Raw genomic sequence first — 16,940 nt, 5'->3', positions numbered from 1 at the left:
TTCACAATCGTCACAATACGCTTCATATACTATAAGTGTATCACAGCACTGCAGCCTGCAGTGGTTATCAGCCTTTAGTTACAAACAACTGTACTTTTTCCACCTCTAATTTTTGTTGCTCCATGTCGTCTGGATCAAACTCTTCCCACATTTAATCTGACATGTCAAACATACTTAATACATATTTCACTAATTCTATCACATTGCTTGTGTCCAGCTGAATCTATCGTAGGTACGGACATACTGTAGCTGTTTAAAGGTATATTTAGTGTAAGTGTTCAGTAGGGTTTTGTGCATGTACAGTAGTAAAGTTCTAGTGTTATTTCAGAGCAGTCAACACTAGTGTATATTTGTCACGCCACTGAAAAGCCCTGTTGAATTCGAACTGGCGAGAGAGAAAGCCTGAGACAGGGAGGTAATGCACTGCAATGTCTGTACCACTGAGTAGAGCAGGGCCCCAAGACATCCATAGACGATCTGCAGAATGCTGGAGTAGAAGAAGCAGCAGAAGAATCCAAACATCAGCAGGATCACAGACAATATTAGTAGAGTTCCATTGCACACGGTGAAATCCACGCGGGTCTGAAACAGATGCATAAAGAAACCAGATGAGTTCACCTGAGAAACAGGTAAGGAGAGTTCACCAGAGCGGAGAGATGCACAGCTGAGTTCATCTGGGCTGAGAGATGCACAGGTGAGTTCACCTGGGCTCACAGACATACAGGTGAGTTTACCTGGGCTCAGAGACGTACAGGTGAGTTCACCTGGGCTGAGAGATGCACAGGTGAGTTTACCTGGGCTCACAGACATATAGGTGAGTTTACCTGGGCTCACAGACATACAGGTGAGTTTACCTGGGCTCAGAGACGTACAGGTGAGTTTACCTGGGCTGAGAGATGCACAAGTAAGTTTACCTGGGGTGAGATACGCACAGGTGAGTTTACCTGGGGTGAGATATGCATAGGTGAGTTCACCTGGGCTGAGAGACGTACAGGTGGGTTTACCTGGGCTGATGGGAAGCAGACCTCAGGTGAGGTTTACTTTGACCTGAGACGGACCGGCAATGTTTACCTGGGCCGAGAAGATGATGATGGCGAAGCAGACGACCATGGTGGTTCCCATAGCGATGACCACGGCGGTAGTGTTGTGGTAGGAGGCCACCGTGCCGACCATGTAGGACAGAGTGAGAGTGACCACCGCCTGTGAGCAGAGAAACATGGCCTCCCTCAGAGACCTACTCTCTTCTACTGTCAGCCAGTGTCTCAGGTTGGCAACAGGGGGCGGTATTCTACTATTCTGCAGTTCCTCTATCTTACAGAAGGGTGTGGTAGTGTGCTATTAGGTAGTGCCTCTATCTTACAGCAGGTGGCAGTAGTGTGCCGTTAGGTAATACCTCTATCTTACAGCAGGTGGCAGTAGCGTGCTGTTAGGTAATGCCTCTATCTTACAGCAGGGGGCAGTAGTGTGCTGTTAGGTAATGCCTCTATCTTACAGCAGGTGGCAGTAGTGTGCAGTTAGGTAATGCCTCTATCTTACAGCAGGGGGCAGTAGTGTGCTGATAGGTAATGCCTCTATCTTACAGCAGGGGGCAGTAGTGTGCTGATAGGTAATGCCTCAATCTTACAGCAGGTGGCGGTAGTGTGCTGTTAAGTAATGCCTCTAGCTTACAGCAGGCGGCAGTGTTCTGCTGCTAGGTAATGCCCCTAGCTTCCAGCAGATGGTGGTGTTGTGCTCACCAGCCCCAGCAGGTTCCAGGGGTGCTTCCGGCTGAAGGAGCTGCTAAAGCTGAGGCAAATCGCCACAACGACGAAGATGATGTAGGAGCTTAGATAGATCCAGATGTTCCCCTGCACAGCCGTCTTCACCGTCGCTGAGAAGGTGAACAGGCACACCACACTGAAGGTAACGAGCAGCTGCAGCGTCACCACACTGAACACCTGTGCAGGTAGGTAGAATCGCCACACTGAACACCTTTACAGGTAGAATCATTACACTGAACACCTGTCCAGGTAGGTACGATCACCACACTGAACACCTGTGCAGGTAGGTAGAATCGCCACACTGAACACCTGTCCAGGTAGGCAGAATCGCCACACTGAACACCTGTCCAGGTAGGCAGAATCGCCACACTGAACACCTGTCCAGGTAGGCAGAATCGCCACACTGAACACCTGTCCAGGTAGGCAGAATCGCCACACTGAACACCTGTCCAGGTAGGTACGATCACCACACTGAACACTGAGCTGAGTTGATCACTTGAGCAGGTAGAGTGTAACTACTGTGAAAAAGCACAGCGTGACTCGATATGGATGCGCGGGACATATAAAAAGTCGCTGCACTGAGAAATTAGACAGGTAGTGAGACTCTGTGCTCGTGGCCAGGACAGGTCCTCACTGTGATGGGTAATGATGAACACGCAGCTTGATTGGGAAGGGCACTATAGCACAAACTGAAGTTCAGAGTGCTAGAAGATGTTGGGTTAGAACTAAAGCTCAGCTATGTAATATAAAAACGAAATAGCCACATAGAGCCTATTAAAAACAGAATAAAATTCAAACTAACGGAGGGTCGAAAAACGAAACTGAACTGGAGCTGACATTTTATTAAATAAAAAAAAAAAAGAAAATAAAAAATAAATACAGAAGTAAATTTTTAAAAAGCGAACGTGAGAGGAGACGCGTGATAGCCTTGGGACGGGCGCAGCGACGTGCGTACGGACCTTCCTGACGAAAGCCCTGCGGATGGTTTTGTCCCCGAAGGAAGAGACGAGCAGGCTGCTGGTGCTGTCCGCTGGCACGTCGGCCACCCCTTGCGGAGAGAGAAACAGCTTTAGCGCACTGAGACCGGCGGGCAGCCGCTGCCGCCACCTGGCACGGGCACGGGCGCGGGCACCGGGCACTACCTGCTTGCAGTGGGCGGCACGGAAGCGATGGAACCTCCAGCAAAAAACCCCGACGGGCTTTTATTGGGAGTTTACAGAAAGCACAACAAAAAAAAACACACAAGACAATTCCTTTGATGTTTAACAAATAATTGAAAGTTGCCTGATTTGTAACGGTTTTATTCAAATGGTAAATGGACTGCATTCATATAGCGCTTTTATCCAAAGTGCTTTACAATTGATGCCTCTCATTCGCCAGAGCAGTTAGGGGTTAGGTGTCTTGCTCAGGGACACTTCGACATGCCCAGGGCGGGGGATCAAACCGGCACCTGAGCTATGTCGCCCCGCACGGACATATTCCCCCTCACACGGGCTGTCGACCCACTTCCTCCTCACAATTCTTCCTCGAAATTTTATTTTATTTTGTTTTTCGCTGTTACCTGAAGCGTACGGCGGGGGGCTCAGCTCTCCGGGTGGCATGGAGTCGGGGAATCCAGCGGCGGGAGGAGGGGGGTAGAGAGGTGGCGACTGCTGGTAGGTGGGGGGCATGTACGGCGGTGGGGGCTGGTCCGGCGGCAGGTTGTATTGGGGGGGTCGTTGGGCGATGGCGGGCCCAGGCCGGCGCCGTCCGGGCCCAGCGGGGGCGACATCGGGTGCTTGGCTTCCGTCATTCTGCGAGAATGGCGGAAAGGGAGGAGGGAACAGAGGAGGAGGAGGAGGAGGAGGAGGATTACCAGAGGAGACACGGGGGGTGGGGGGCGGAGAAGGACGCAGTGAAAATGCTGATACAGGGTGAAGCCAAGGCGGAGAGGCTCCCAACTTCTTACATTTTTGGCAAGTGATTCCCAGAGTTCCTGAATCAAAAAAAAAAAAAACATTGAATGCTATTCTTTTCATTTTGGTTTGAAATGGACTTTTTTTTCTCTTCAACAGTCACCTAGCACCCCCCCACCCTCCCCACACCCTCCTCCCATTGTCTCTGTGTGCCCCCCCCAGGGGCAGCCCCCCCTCCCCCTCCCCCTCCACCCCCCACTTTGACAACCACAAAGATAATGGATGAAATTAATATTGTGTCTTTTTGCCTTCTCGGTTCTTGGCCTAATAACCATATCGTGCATTCATTAATGATAATGTCGGCTGGTATAAAAGACTCACAGAGTGTGCTTCCTCACCACCCCTGTCGCAATAACGGCTATTACCATGGTGTAACAGAGCAGAATGGTGACATCACTTATGGCGCCAATGGACAGGTCTTGAGAGGCAGCAGTGTAGTACAATGGGTAAGGAGCTGGTCTTGTAACCTAAAGGTCGCAGGTTCGATTCCCGGGTAGTACGCTGCCATCGTACCCTTGAGCAAAGGTACTTAACCTGCATTGCTTCAGTGTATATCCAGCTGTATGAATGGATGCAATGTAAATTCTATGTAGAATGTTGTGTAAGTCGCTCTGGTTAAGAGCGTCTGCTAAATGCCTGTAATGCAATGCAATGAGAGACCTCGAGACACTTCTCCTTAACCTCCTAAGTCTACGGGAAGAGCGACTAATCGCATTCAGACGTGTGGCAGTTTGGTCCTGTTCTCAGAGCACGTTTCACAATGTGGCGTGCCGTCTTTTGACACGTTTCCTCTTACTCTTCCTACCCACTTCTTTTTTTTTTCTTTTGTTTCATGTTCTCTGAGAAGGTAATTGTTCTCTTGCGAGCGAACTTTTTTTTGGAGCCGCCTTGTTTGTTGCGTGCCGCTACGCGCTTGTCCCTGTTTGCATGCGTGAGCACCTGTGACTGTTTACCTGCTCGTTCTGTTTCGAATCGCTGCATCCAACTTTAGATCTAGGACGGAGTGTGGCACAGTGGGTAAGGAACTGCGCTTGTAACCGAAAGGTCGCAGGTTCGATTCCCGAGTAAGGACACTGCCGTTGTACCCTTGAGCAAGGTACTTAACCTGCATTGCTTCAGTATATATCCAGCTGTATAAATGGATACAATGTAAAGTGCTATGTAAAAAGTTGTGTAAGTCGCTCTGGATAAGAGCGTCTGCTAAATGCCTGTAATGTAATGTAATGTAGATCTGCATGTTGACATATCACTCCCTATGATGGCCTATGTAGCATGTTGACATATCACCCCTATGATGGCCTATGTATGATATTTAGCATGTTGATATATCACCCCCTATGATTCTCTATGTAGGATGTTGACATATCAGTCCCTATGATGGCCTATGTAGGATGTTGACATATCACTCCCCTATGATGGCCTATGTAGGATGTTGACATATCAGTCCCTATGATGGCCTATGTAGGATATTGACATATCAGTCCCTATGATGGCCTATGTAGTATGTTAGTATATCACTCCCTATGATGGCCTGTGTAGCATGTTGACATATCACTCCCCTATGATGGCCTATGTAGGATGTCGACATATCACTCTCCTATGATGGCCTATGTAGCATGTTGACATATCACTCCCTATGATGGCCTATGTAGCATGTTGACATATCACTCCCTATGATGGCCTATGTAGCATGTTGACATATCACTCCCTATGATGGCCTATGTAGCATGTTGACATATCACCCCTATGATGGCCTATGTATGATATTTAGCATGTTGATATATCACCCCCTATGATTCTCTATGTAGGATGTTGACATATCACTCCCCTATGATGGCCTATGTAGCATGTTGACATATCACTCCCCTATGATGGCCTATGTAGCATGTTGACATATCACTCCCCTATGATGGCCTATGTAGGATGTTGACATATCACTCCCCTATGATGGCCTATGTAGCATGTTGACATATCACTCCCCTATGATGGCCTATGTAGGATGTTGACATATCACTCCCCTATGATGGCCTATGTAGCATGTTGACATATCACTCCCCTATGATGGCCTATGTAGCATGTTGACATATCACTCCCCTATGATGGCCTATGTAGCATGTTGACATATCACTCCCCTATGATGGCCTATGTAGCATGTTGACATATCACTCCCCTATGATGGCCTATGTAGGATGTTGACATATCACCCCCCTATGATGGCCTATGTAGCATGTTGACATATCACTCCCTATGATGGCCTATGTAGCATGTTGACATATCACTCCCCTATGATGGCCTATGTAGCATGTTGACATATCACTCCCCTATGATGGCCTATGTAGCATGTTAGCATATCACTCCCTATGATGGCATATGTAGCATGTTGACATATCACTCCCCTATGATGGCCTATGTAGCATGTTGACATATCACTCCCCTATGATGGCCTATGTAGCATGTTAGCATATCACTCCCTATGATGGCCTATGTAGCATGTTGACATATCACTCCCCTATGATGGCCTATGTAGGATGTTAGTATATCACTCCCTATGATGGCCTGTGTAGCATGTTGACATATCACTCCCCTATGATGGCCTATGTAGGATGTTAGTATATCACTCCCCTATGATGGCCTATGTAGCATATTGACATATCACTCCCCTATGATGGCCTATGTAGGATGTTGACATATCAGTCCCTATGATGGCCTATGTAGCATGTTAGCATATCACTCCCCTATGATGGCCTATGTAGTATGTTAGTATATCACTCCCTATGATGGCCTGTGTAGCATGTTGACATATCACTCCCCTATGATGGCCTATGTAGCATGTTGACATATCACTCCCCTATGATGGCCTATGTAGCATGTTGACATATCACTCCCCTATGATGGCCTATGTAGCATGTTGACATATCACTCCCTATGATGGCCTATGTAGCATGTTGACATATCACTCCCCTATGATGGCCTATGTAGGATGTTAGTATATCACTCCCCTATGATGGCCTATGTAGCATGTTAGCATATCACTCCCTATGATGGCCTATGTAGCATGTTGACATATCACTCCCCTATGATGGCCTATGTAGGATGTTGACATATCAGTCCCTATGATGGCCTATGTAGCATGTTAGCATATCACTCCCCTATGATGGCCTATGTAGGATGTTCTTCTCTCTAGGGGTTTCGTCATACTTGTTCCTGGTTATGGTTATACACTTTGTTGTACGTCGCTCTGGATAAGAGCATCTGCCAAATGCCTGTAATGTAATGTAATGTAATGTAATGTTGACATATCACTCCCCTATGATGGCCTATGTAGCATGTTGACATATCACCCCTATGATGGCCTATGTATGATATTTAGCATGTTGATATATCACCCCCTATGATTCTCTATGTAGGATGTTGACATATCACTCCCCTATGATGGCCTATGTAGGATGTCGACATATCACTCCCCTATGATGGCCTATGTAGGATGTTCTTCTCTCTAGGGGTTTCGTTATACTTGTTCCTGGTTATGGTTATACACTTTGTTGTACGTCGCTCTGGATAAGAGCATCTGCCAAATGCCTGTAATGTAATGTAATGTTGACATATCACTCCCCTATGATGGCCTATGTAGCATATTGACATATCACTCCCCTATGATGGCCTATGTAGGATGTCATTAGGTCGGTTGGTGTCTGTGAATGCTCATGCACTGCTTATGAACCTGCCTGGAGGGCCCCCCTTCCACTGCACTAAGGCAGGAAACCACAGTCTGCAACGTTTCCATGTGGTTTTTTTTTTTTTAAGCAACAGCAATTTAACCATTGAATTCTGAAAAATCCACTATTCTAATCTTTGCCGGCTTTCCACAACAGACACAAAATTCCCTTTGGCAGCTAAGCTTCACCACATGAAAACGGCTTTGGGATGGAAAAAAAAAAGTATAAAGGTTCTGTTCTATAAATTGTATGATATGTATAACGTAGATTAATATATTACAGAAATCAATCAACTGTTTAAAGCTGCTTAAATTGTGAACATTAATTTCAGAAATATACAGCATTAAACACATCATGCCTCTACAGTATTATGTATAATATGTTAAAGACTATAAAAAAGCTGACTAGTAGGTACTAGTAGGATTATCAGTAAGTAGTAACATACCATGTGTGAAACTCGGAGACTGAAGGACATAACTTTCATACCAAATTGCCTATTTCCTGCCTTTTCATTATTATTTAATTAAGTATGTTTTTGCAGATCTCTGAAACCATAAGAATATCGGTGGTACTTCATTGTCTACCTTACAATGTAAATGGCTTTGTCAAAGATACAATCGCAAACAGGGACTGAGCCCTCATCCAAACTATATCTGTTGGCTGGTGGCAGGGGATTTACCATAAAGTAGAAGCACCTATTTCTCTAAAAGAAATAGCTTCACTTCAAGATGTTGCCCGAGTTCATGTTTTCCTGTTTTGTCTTCAGCATATTAAAAAGGGTAAACTTTAGCACGGATGTTACATACTCTTCGCAGTTGCAAATTGAAAATGCTGATGTTGGTACCCATTGATAACTGATAAAGCTCTTACCTTATTCTGGAGTTTGGTTTGATCAGATTTAATCTCAGCGAGCTTCACAGATTAGGGTGCTGGCTACAGTAAATTTGCCTTCATGAGAACAGTCTTCTTGTGCGCTTGCTTTGTCCCACGGTGATACCACCACTAGGCTCTCTTATCACCTTCACTTCCTCAAACTTCAACAACCTCACAATCAGAACAGAACTGAACCACGGGTCAAAAAACGGAAAGAAATAAATTTCCAAATCGTGGTGTGACCCCCCCAGCCCAAGGGGATCATGGGTAATGGGAAACCACAGAGTTTCCACACCACTGCCCTGCTTTTGCAATGGTCGACTGAAACCGAAGAACTGTTACTGATTGAGACACAGTATGCCATGGTGAAATTGATCCGATCTCTTGTATTGAACAATGATGACAGTAACGGTATGAAATATTGGTAATATCAGATCTGGTACTGAGAAAACAGTGACGATGGCGGAAGCATCATCCATAAATCTGCTGCACCTCACACTTTAAAAATATGAGGCACACGGAGTGTCTGCGCGGCCTGACGTTCTGCAGTGTGACACGCTACAGGCCAGGGAGGGAGGAAGGGTTGGAATAGGCCAGAGCGTTCCTGGTTCCTGTATAACATGGAAGGAGGGTTGGAATCGGCAACAGAATTCTCTCTGTCGCCGGACAGAGCCATGGCAGTGGGATTTGGGGGGGGGGGGTCACTAAATATAGCCAGGGGATGGGAATGGGCTGAGCACTTCCACCTTCACTATAATCCACACATTGTTCAGAACTGGCTCCCAAACAACCTGTGTGTGTGTGTGTGTGTGTGTGTGTGTGTGTGTGTGTGTGTGTGTGAATGTGTATGAAAGTGTGTGTGCGTGAGGTAAGCACAGGGGGTCAGATTGAGCAGAACTCTGGGAAGGATAGATGTGAGTGTGTGTGTATGAGTGTGTGTATGAGTGTGTATGGTTGTGTGTGTGTGTGTGTGTGTGTGTGTGAGGTAAGAGCAGGGGGTCGGATTGAGTGGAACACTTGGAAGGATAGATGTGTGTGTATGGTTGTGTGTGTGTGTGTGTGTGTGTATGAGTGTGTATGGTTGTATGTGTGTGTGTGTGTGCGTGTGTGTATGTGTGTGTGTATGAGTGTGTATGGTTGTGTGTGTGTGAGTGTGTGTGTATGAGTGTGTATGGTTGTGTGTGTGTGTGTGTGTGTGTGTGTGTGTGTGTGTGTGTGAGGTAAGAGCAGGGGGTCGAATTGAGCGGAACTCTTGGAAGGATCGAGGGGAACAGTATGGGTTCTGCAAAGCTCTTCACTCAACCGAGAGAGGATGAGAGAGCGAGGGAGGCAGGGAGGGAGGGAGGGTAGAAGACACAGGGAGGGAGAGAGAGACAGAAGGAGAGAGGGGATGAGAAAAGGAGAGAGAGAGAGAGAGAGGGAGGGAGGGAGGGTCAGAAGGAGAGAGGGAGAAGGCAGGGAACATCACAAGCCCATTCCAAGGCCGTAGGACACACTTCTATCCTGCTGAAGCATCATTCCCCCAACACAGGTGAGGCTGTCTTTCTGTTACTAACAGCACTCTGGACCTTGCAGCTGGTCAACGGGGCTGTGGATCTGAGGGTCATTAATGAGGATTAGGGTTGTGCGGCCAGTTAATGCGGCCGCATATCTTATGGCTAGTTAATGGGACCGGTATGAAGATGATGTAGATCAGGGAGATCTTCCAAAGAAGCTGGGAAAAAAAACTGGGAAATCCAGTGAGTAAAACGGTGAGTCTGTCAGAGTGAGACATGTCTTTTAAAACCATTTTAAAGAGCGTAAATGGTAATGGTAAATGGACTGCATTTATATAGCGCTTTTATCCAAAGCGTAGATGAGTTGGGTGAGTAGTCGTCTCAGATGGGTCCCGTTTGGAGACACGAACCACTTAACACCACTCATTTATGGACTATGATGTCCATATTGTTATATTTTGTCTAGGATGTTTGGGCTATTTATTATTATTAATTATTATGATTATGCCAATGGCTGTGATTATGTTTTCTATATCGTGTATTTTGAATACGATAAAGATAATGATGTTCTCCCATTTTGTTAAGGGCTGTGATCATGTTTTCTATATCGTGTATTTTGAATACGATAAAGATAATGATGTTCTCCTATTTTGTTAAGGGATGTGATTATGTTTTCTATATCGTGGGTTTCGAATACGATAAAGATAATGATGTTCTCAGTCAGGAAAGTGTTTCACAAGTTCGTCTTTGAGAACCAGTGTGGGCTTCGGGGGTTAGTGGAACAGGGCCAAATGCAGAAGAACATCTCTCACAACGATGGGACGATGCCAGAGAGGGATTTATTACCGTGGTCCCCAACCTTCATCCACGAGACCCGCAGGGTCGGCTGGTTTTCGTGGCTACTCTGCACTAAACTGATCAATAATCAATCAGAGCAGTCGATTACACTGTAAGCTCACCTCACCTGGTTAAGTGGGTCTGAATTGGGTGGTAATCTTATGCTGAAAACATGACATTACATTTATTTGGCAGACGCTTTTATCCAAAGCGACGTATAGTAAGTGCATAGCGAATGTCATTGGAACAACAACGAGACACAGGTCCGATACAGGTACAATACTCATTTTGTAAGTTGTTCATAGCCATGAACGCTTTAAGTCCAGTTCACACAGTGAACATTACTCTCTGACCTAACCTATGCCAAGTCAGCTAGGAGGCATGACGACAAGCTACAACATCAAGATAATGATACAAAGTACAATATAAGTGCTGGTTGGAGGTACATGTAACTGGAGAGTGGCACAGGAGGTGCATGCGTAGCATGAAAGAGGGGGATTTAAGTGATAAAAATGATCCAAGATTGCGAGTGTCCCGCAGAATGGTGATAGATAGTTAGTCCAGGTGTAGTCTGAAGAGATGACTCATCGGACCATGGCAAAAGATGGGCAACTGGGGAGTGGTTCGTAGAGGAACAGGGACTTTGTTCCATTTCCGGGGCGCTAGGGTGGAGAAGCTAAAAAAAAAAAACCACAGCCTGTTGCTCTCCAGGACCAGGATTGGAGACTGCTGATTTATTGCATGGCACAATCCAGTCCCCAGTTAAAATTATGGTAATGCAATAGCCACACAGTCAAGTGTTCAGTGTTGAATCAACTCTCACAGAGCACATGTGGTCCCAATTAGATTAATGCAGTGTGTACTCTGTGAGTGTTGAATCAACACTGGAAATTTCGCTGTGCGGTGTGAGAAAATGAAATGGTCATCGAGAGTTCTGTGAGGATGGGGGGGGGGACACACGGAGAGTGAGAGAGAGAGGGAAGGGTGGAGTGAGGGAGAGAAAGGAGCGAGGGAGAGGGAAGGGGGGAGCGAGAGGGAGAAAGGAGGGTGGCATTAGCATTTCAGGAACATGGGAAGAGAAAGAGCAAGCATTCGAAGGACAGATGGCCTCTCAGCAGGCCTGGGCTGTCCTCTCAATCTCTCCCACTCTCTCCTTCCCACTCTCCTTCTCTCTCTCTCTTTCTATCTCTCCCATGTTACTCTCTCTCTCTCTCGCTCTCTCTCTCTGACAACTACAGCTTATTCCCAAGATTACTGAATCAAGTATGCTTGCCTTTTAAAAATTGATTTTTATTTGTTTATCACACATCTCTTCATTTCCTCTCTCTCTACCTCACTCTCTCTCTCTCTATCTTTCTGTAGCATGACCACATATTCGTTCCTTCCTGTATTTCTGTCTTGTTACAAAGCGTTACCGTTCCTCTTTTTCTCCTTGTTCTTCGTCATTGTTTAATTAAGCTTCCTCGTGGCCTGTGGGGGTGGTGTTGAACTGTACCGTCAAATTCTGTCTGCCCCCTCCACCCCCTGAACCCACCCCCCAATCCTCTCTTTGTCACAGCAACGCACCCATTTCCCAGCACCCTGATCCAAGGACAAAGAGAGACTCTGGAATAATACAGCTCTTGAATGACATGCAGTGTGGAAGAGCCCAAGCAGCCTCTCCCTGTGAGCTCCAGACCTGTCCCTAACTGAGATGTGACCTCTACACCTTCTGGTCACAGGTGGCTCTACCTGCTACACCCTCTTACACGCCTGCTCTTCCTGCTGCACCTTCTTACACACCTGCTCTACCTGCTACACCCTCGTATACACCTGATCTACCTGCTACACCCTCAGACACACCTGCTGTACTTGCCTCGCCCTTATATACACCTGCTCTCCCTGCTATACCCTCTTACACACCTGCTGTACCTGCCACATCCTCAAACACACCCACTGTACCTGCCACGCCCTCAAACACACCCACTGTACCTGCCACGCCCTCATACCCCAACCCCAGCCACGGCTCCCCGCAGTATGCTGGCCCTCAGGCCCCTCCTCCCTCGGGGCCCCACCCTGCTGCTGGGTCTGCTGGCCCTCTGGGGCCCCCTGCTGGCCGAGGGGCAGAACGACACGGAGCCCATCGTGCTGGAGGGGAAGTGCCTGGTGGTGTGCGACTCCACGCCCTCGTCCGAGCCGACGGGGAACGCTCTGGGCATGTCCGTGCGCTCCGGGACGGGCCGCGTGGCCTTCTCCGTCACCCGGCAGACCAATCACGAGCCCACGGACATGAGCAACCGCACCATGATCATCTACTTCGACCAGGTCAGCCTTCCAAATACGAAAAAAACGTACGCGGTCAAAGTAGGCCGCAGGGTCCTGTGATGGTGCCTTATGCATTAGTGCATAGTGCACTATGGTGTGTAACACTTTTAAAGAGCATGACAGTGTGTTGCTGGGTCTTAGAAGTATATACAGTGGCTGAATTAAAAAAAAAATGTCTTTATTGCATAATTTATTGCATAATTTTTCATTACACCACTGTAGATCCCGTGCAGGTTGTGGTTTTGTCTGTTTGCTTTATTACTGGCTCTTATATTTCCCTCTTATATTCAACAACATATTTCATGTTTTTAAAAATGTGATGTGAACTAGAATACGAATTTATGAATAGAATAAGATTTTGAATGGAATGCTGATTTTATCTAGTTAACTTTTTGGTTGATCCGGTTTTATTAGCAACTTGTAGGCCATTTATTAGAAATTCTTTCTCTTTCTTTCTCCCTCTCCCACTCTCTGTCTCTATCCATATCCATCTCTCTCTCCCTCCACCTCTCTCTCCCTCTCTCTCCCTCTCTCCACCTCTCTCCCTCTCCCACTCTCTCTCTTTCTCCCCATCCCTCTCTATCTCTCTCCCCACCTCTCTTTTTCTCTCTGTCTCTCTCTCCCCTCACCTCTCTCTCTCTCTCGCTCTCTCTCTCCCCACCCCTCTCTCTCTCTATCTCTCTCTCCCCCACCTCGCTCTCTCTCTCTCTCTCTCAGATCCTGGTGAATGTGGGAAATCACTTTGATCAGGAGAGCAGTGTGTTCCTCGCACCGAGGAGAGGAGTGTACAGTTTCAACTTCCATGTGGTCAAAGCATATAACAGACAAACAATACAGGTGAGAGAGACACACACACACACACGCACATATACCTGTATGACCAGGGAGTCATTCACATGCAAATTCATTACAAACTACCGGTAAAGTTCTTCCATCAATTACTCAGACCAGAGCACAAAGTCAGGAGCACAGACCGGACCTGCACAAATAATTAGGAAACGAGACATTCTGGTAACCCTTGGTCAAATCAATCTCCACCCGTCCTCTGTGATCTGAGGTCAGTCTGGAGCTGAATGGCTCTCTCTCACTGATCTCAGGTCAGTCTGGAGCTGAACAGCTCTCTCTCACTGATCTCAGGTCAGTCTGGTGCACAACGGCTCTCTGATCTCAGGTCAGTCTGGTGCTCAACGGCTCTCTCTCTCTGATCTCAGGTCAGTCTGGAGCTGAACAGCTCTCTCTCTCTGATCTCAGGTCAGTCTGGAGCTGAATGGCTCTCTCTCTCTGATCTCAGGTCAGTCTGGAGCTGAATGGCTCTCTGTCTCTGATCTCAGGTCAGTCTGGAGCTGAACAGCTCTCTCTCTCTGATCTCAGGTCAGTCTGGAGCTGAACAGCTCTCTCTCACTGATCTCAGGTCAGTCTGGAGCTGAACAGCTCTCTCTCTGATCTCAGGTCAGTCTGGAGCTGAATGGCTCTCTCTCTCTGATCTCAGGTCAGTCTGGGGCTGAACAGATCTCTGTCTCTGATCTCAGGTCAGTCTGGGGCTGAACGGCTCTCTCTCTGATCTCAGGTCAGTCTGGAGCCGAACAGCTCTCTCTGACTGATCTCAGGTCAGTCTGGGGCTGAACAGCTCTCTCTGACTGATCTCAGGTCAGTCTGGTGCTCAACGGCTCTCTCACTGATCTCAGGTCAGTCTGGTGCTCAACGGTTGGCCGGTGATCTCGGCCTTCGCCGGGGACCAGGACGTGACCCGGGAGGCGGCGACCAACGCGGGGCTGGTAACCATGGAGAGGGGGGACAAGGCCTACCTGAAGCTGGAGCGGGGGAACCTGATGGGCGGTTGGAAGTACTCCACCTTCTCCGGCTTCCTGGTCTTCCCCTTATAGAGAACGAGAGAACGAGAAAGAGAGAGAGCGAGAGAGAGAGAGAGAGAGCGGGAGAGAGTGAGTGAGAGAGAGAGCTAGAAAGAGAGAGAAAGAGCACAAGAGAGAGACCGAAACAGATATTGACTTCACTAAATGCAGCTTTCATTATCTGAGCAGAGCCCAAAGTAATCGATGCTCATCTTGAGAGAATTACACCAGTATCCACTGTGGCTGACCGTGATCTGGTAGTTTTATCTGTGTGTGTGGTCACTGCCTCTGCATTGGCATTGCTCATTAGAGAGAGAGAGAAAGAGAGAGAGAGAGAGAGAGAGAGAGAGAGAGCTTGTGAGTGCATGTGTGAGTATGGCATGTGTGAGTTTGGCCACATGTGAGTGTTCATGTTAGTGTTTGTGTGTGTTTTTAAGGTTATGCCTTTGACAAGGTATTCCTTGGAATTTCATGCGTTGGATTGGGTCCAATTACATGCCAGGTTTGGTGTCTCATCTTTTAAACAGAAATAGTGACATTCAGTGGTTATTTGTGAAACTACCACGCTCATCTTTACAGGACAATAAAATATCATGTGTATATTTCCAACAGCATGAATTTCTGAAGCTTCAGCTTCTAGTGTTACATGGCCAAACAAAATGAGTTCCGTATATTTAAATAATTAATGAAAATGCAAAGTAGCTTGTATAAATATGCACTAAATACAAAAGGATTTTTTTTTTAAACTAAAAATCTATTGCACACCTGGGAATAACCAGATATGAATTATTAATTTAGTGATCGCTGAATGGATCCTGTCAGTCATGCAGTGAACATCAGCGGTAATTTCGGACATTAAAAAAAATGACTTTGTGACACGTGCTGTTTTACTTGTATTATCTTTCGTGGTCCATATATAGAAAATAAATATATATATATTCCAAATATAAAAATCTAAATTAATGTTTATATTTGCTGTTTTTATATTTGTTCTAGTCTGTTCTTGTCCAACTGCATTGCTTAAAAATGACAATATTTAAAGTGTTCTAAATTAAAATATATTCATAAATATATTCATATATGATTTGATTTTGTATAATTCAGCTTCACGTTTGCCTGTTTTGTGCATTTTTCATGATGTGAACTGAAAGTCAGAATAAATGGATATCTATAAAAGTCCCATTGCGATCATATCATTAATGAAAGTCATTCTCGTACACCCAGTTAATCAGCATTCTTATTTACGGCGTCGTGGTCGGCCTAATTATTTTCTTCATGCATTTTTCTGGATGGTAATTAATTCAATTCGTCACGATGAACAAATGCAATACAAAATCACCCCAGAACAGCAGGGCCTGGCTCCAGAAGCTTCATTCCTTCTCAAACACTTCTGTTCAAGTTTTAACAAGGGAAATAATATCACAGGGTTTGGGTAAGTATGGGGATACAATGTATTTTAAAGAGTATAGGGAAGTTGTAAGCTGTTTAAATAAGCGCAGCGGTTAGCTATAAGGTTATAAGCAGTCTAGTTATCCAGTTATGCATAACACATCACCAAATCCAAAACTACATCCTCCTGTAGTGGAGAGTAAAAGAAGTTTCCTGCTTTCGGGATAACGCACAAATTTCTCCTCTGAATAAAATTGGCTCCGTATCATAGTGTATGTCATATCTTCTGCCGATGATTCCTTATTCGGAGGTTATTAAGAGCGACGATTTCCCGCGGGCCGCGTAGTGCTAGCGCGGCGTCTCACTGCGAGCGTCGTGCTGGCGGGCTCGACTGCTGTTTGTAAATATAGCTCACTCCGCCGCGGGGACTGGCAGATGCACCGCGGATGCGATATCACGAACAAAACGAGCGGCGCACCGGGGGAAAGAAGGCAGCCTCTGTTTCCGGCGACAGATGGAGAATTTGGCTTCCGCGTGCCCTCCCGCCGCCCTGCCACCGCACGTTAGCCACGCACGCTCGCGCCCACCAGGGACAACCCGCCAGCAGGTAGAGAAAGAGAGAGAGAGAGAAACGGAGAGAGAGAGAAAGACGTAATGTAAAAGAGAGCTACTCTGTTAGGCCAATCACCAGTCCCTGGTCCAACACTGTACTGTAAAGAAATTAAATGCCTGCCCTGTGCAGGTGGGCATGGTTTTTTCT

General features: G+C 46.5%; 2 protein-coding genes across 5 annotated transcripts in view; one reads left to right on the top strand and one right to left on the bottom strand.

The window, feature by feature from the left end:
• si:ch211-284o19.8 (protein lifeguard 1) overlaps positions 1-8,511 on the bottom strand; it is a 9,534-nt gene extending 1,023 nt beyond the window's left edge. Inside the window, exons 1-6 of the mRNA XM_064345936.1 lie at positions 8,302-8,511; positions 3,322-3,553; positions 2,720-2,808; positions 1,737-1,937; positions 1,072-1,200; positions 439-582 (exon numbers count right to left, since the gene is read on the bottom strand). Coding sequence (XP_064202006.1) covers positions 439-582; positions 1,072-1,200; positions 1,737-1,937; positions 2,720-2,808; positions 3,322-3,430 — 672 coding nt within the window. The 5' untranslated portion in view covers positions 3,431-3,553; positions 8,302-8,511. The remainder of the gene's footprint in view (positions 1-438; positions 583-1,071; positions 1,201-1,736; positions 1,938-2,719; positions 2,809-3,321; positions 3,554-8,301) is intronic.
• Positions 8,512-9,722: 1,211 nt separating this feature from the next.
• Positions 9,723-15,529, top strand: cbln12 (cerebellin 12). 4 transcript variants are annotated; one of them, XM_064345937.1, is made up of 4 exons: positions 9,723-9,835; positions 12,196-12,941; positions 13,659-13,778; positions 14,627-15,529. In XM_064345937.1, the coding sequence occupies exons 2-4, from the start codon at positions 12,654-12,656 to the stop codon at positions 14,822-14,824; spliced, it is 606 nt and encodes a 201-aa protein (XP_064202007.1). In that variant the 5' UTR covers positions 9,723-9,835; positions 12,196-12,653; the 3' UTR covers positions 14,825-15,529. The 4 variants fall into 4 exon arrangements, with proteins under 4 accessions (XP_064202007.1, XP_064202009.1, XP_064202010.1 ...); XM_064345939.1 differs by lacking the exon at positions 14,627-15,529 and adding an exon at positions 14,113-14,223; XM_064345940.1 differs by lacking the exon at positions 14,627-15,529 and adding an exon at positions 14,079-14,183.
• Positions 15,530-16,940: the final 1,411 nt, after the last annotated feature.

This window comes from Anguilla rostrata, chromosome 8 (genome assembly GCF_018555375.3).
Source record: "Anguilla rostrata isolate EN2019 chromosome 8, ASM1855537v3, whole genome shotgun sequence".
In the NCBI taxonomy this organism is placed as follows: domain Eukaryota; kingdom Metazoa; phylum Chordata; class Actinopteri; order Anguilliformes; family Anguillidae; genus Anguilla; species Anguilla rostrata.
This window is presented reverse-complemented; position numbering and strand designations above follow the sequence as displayed.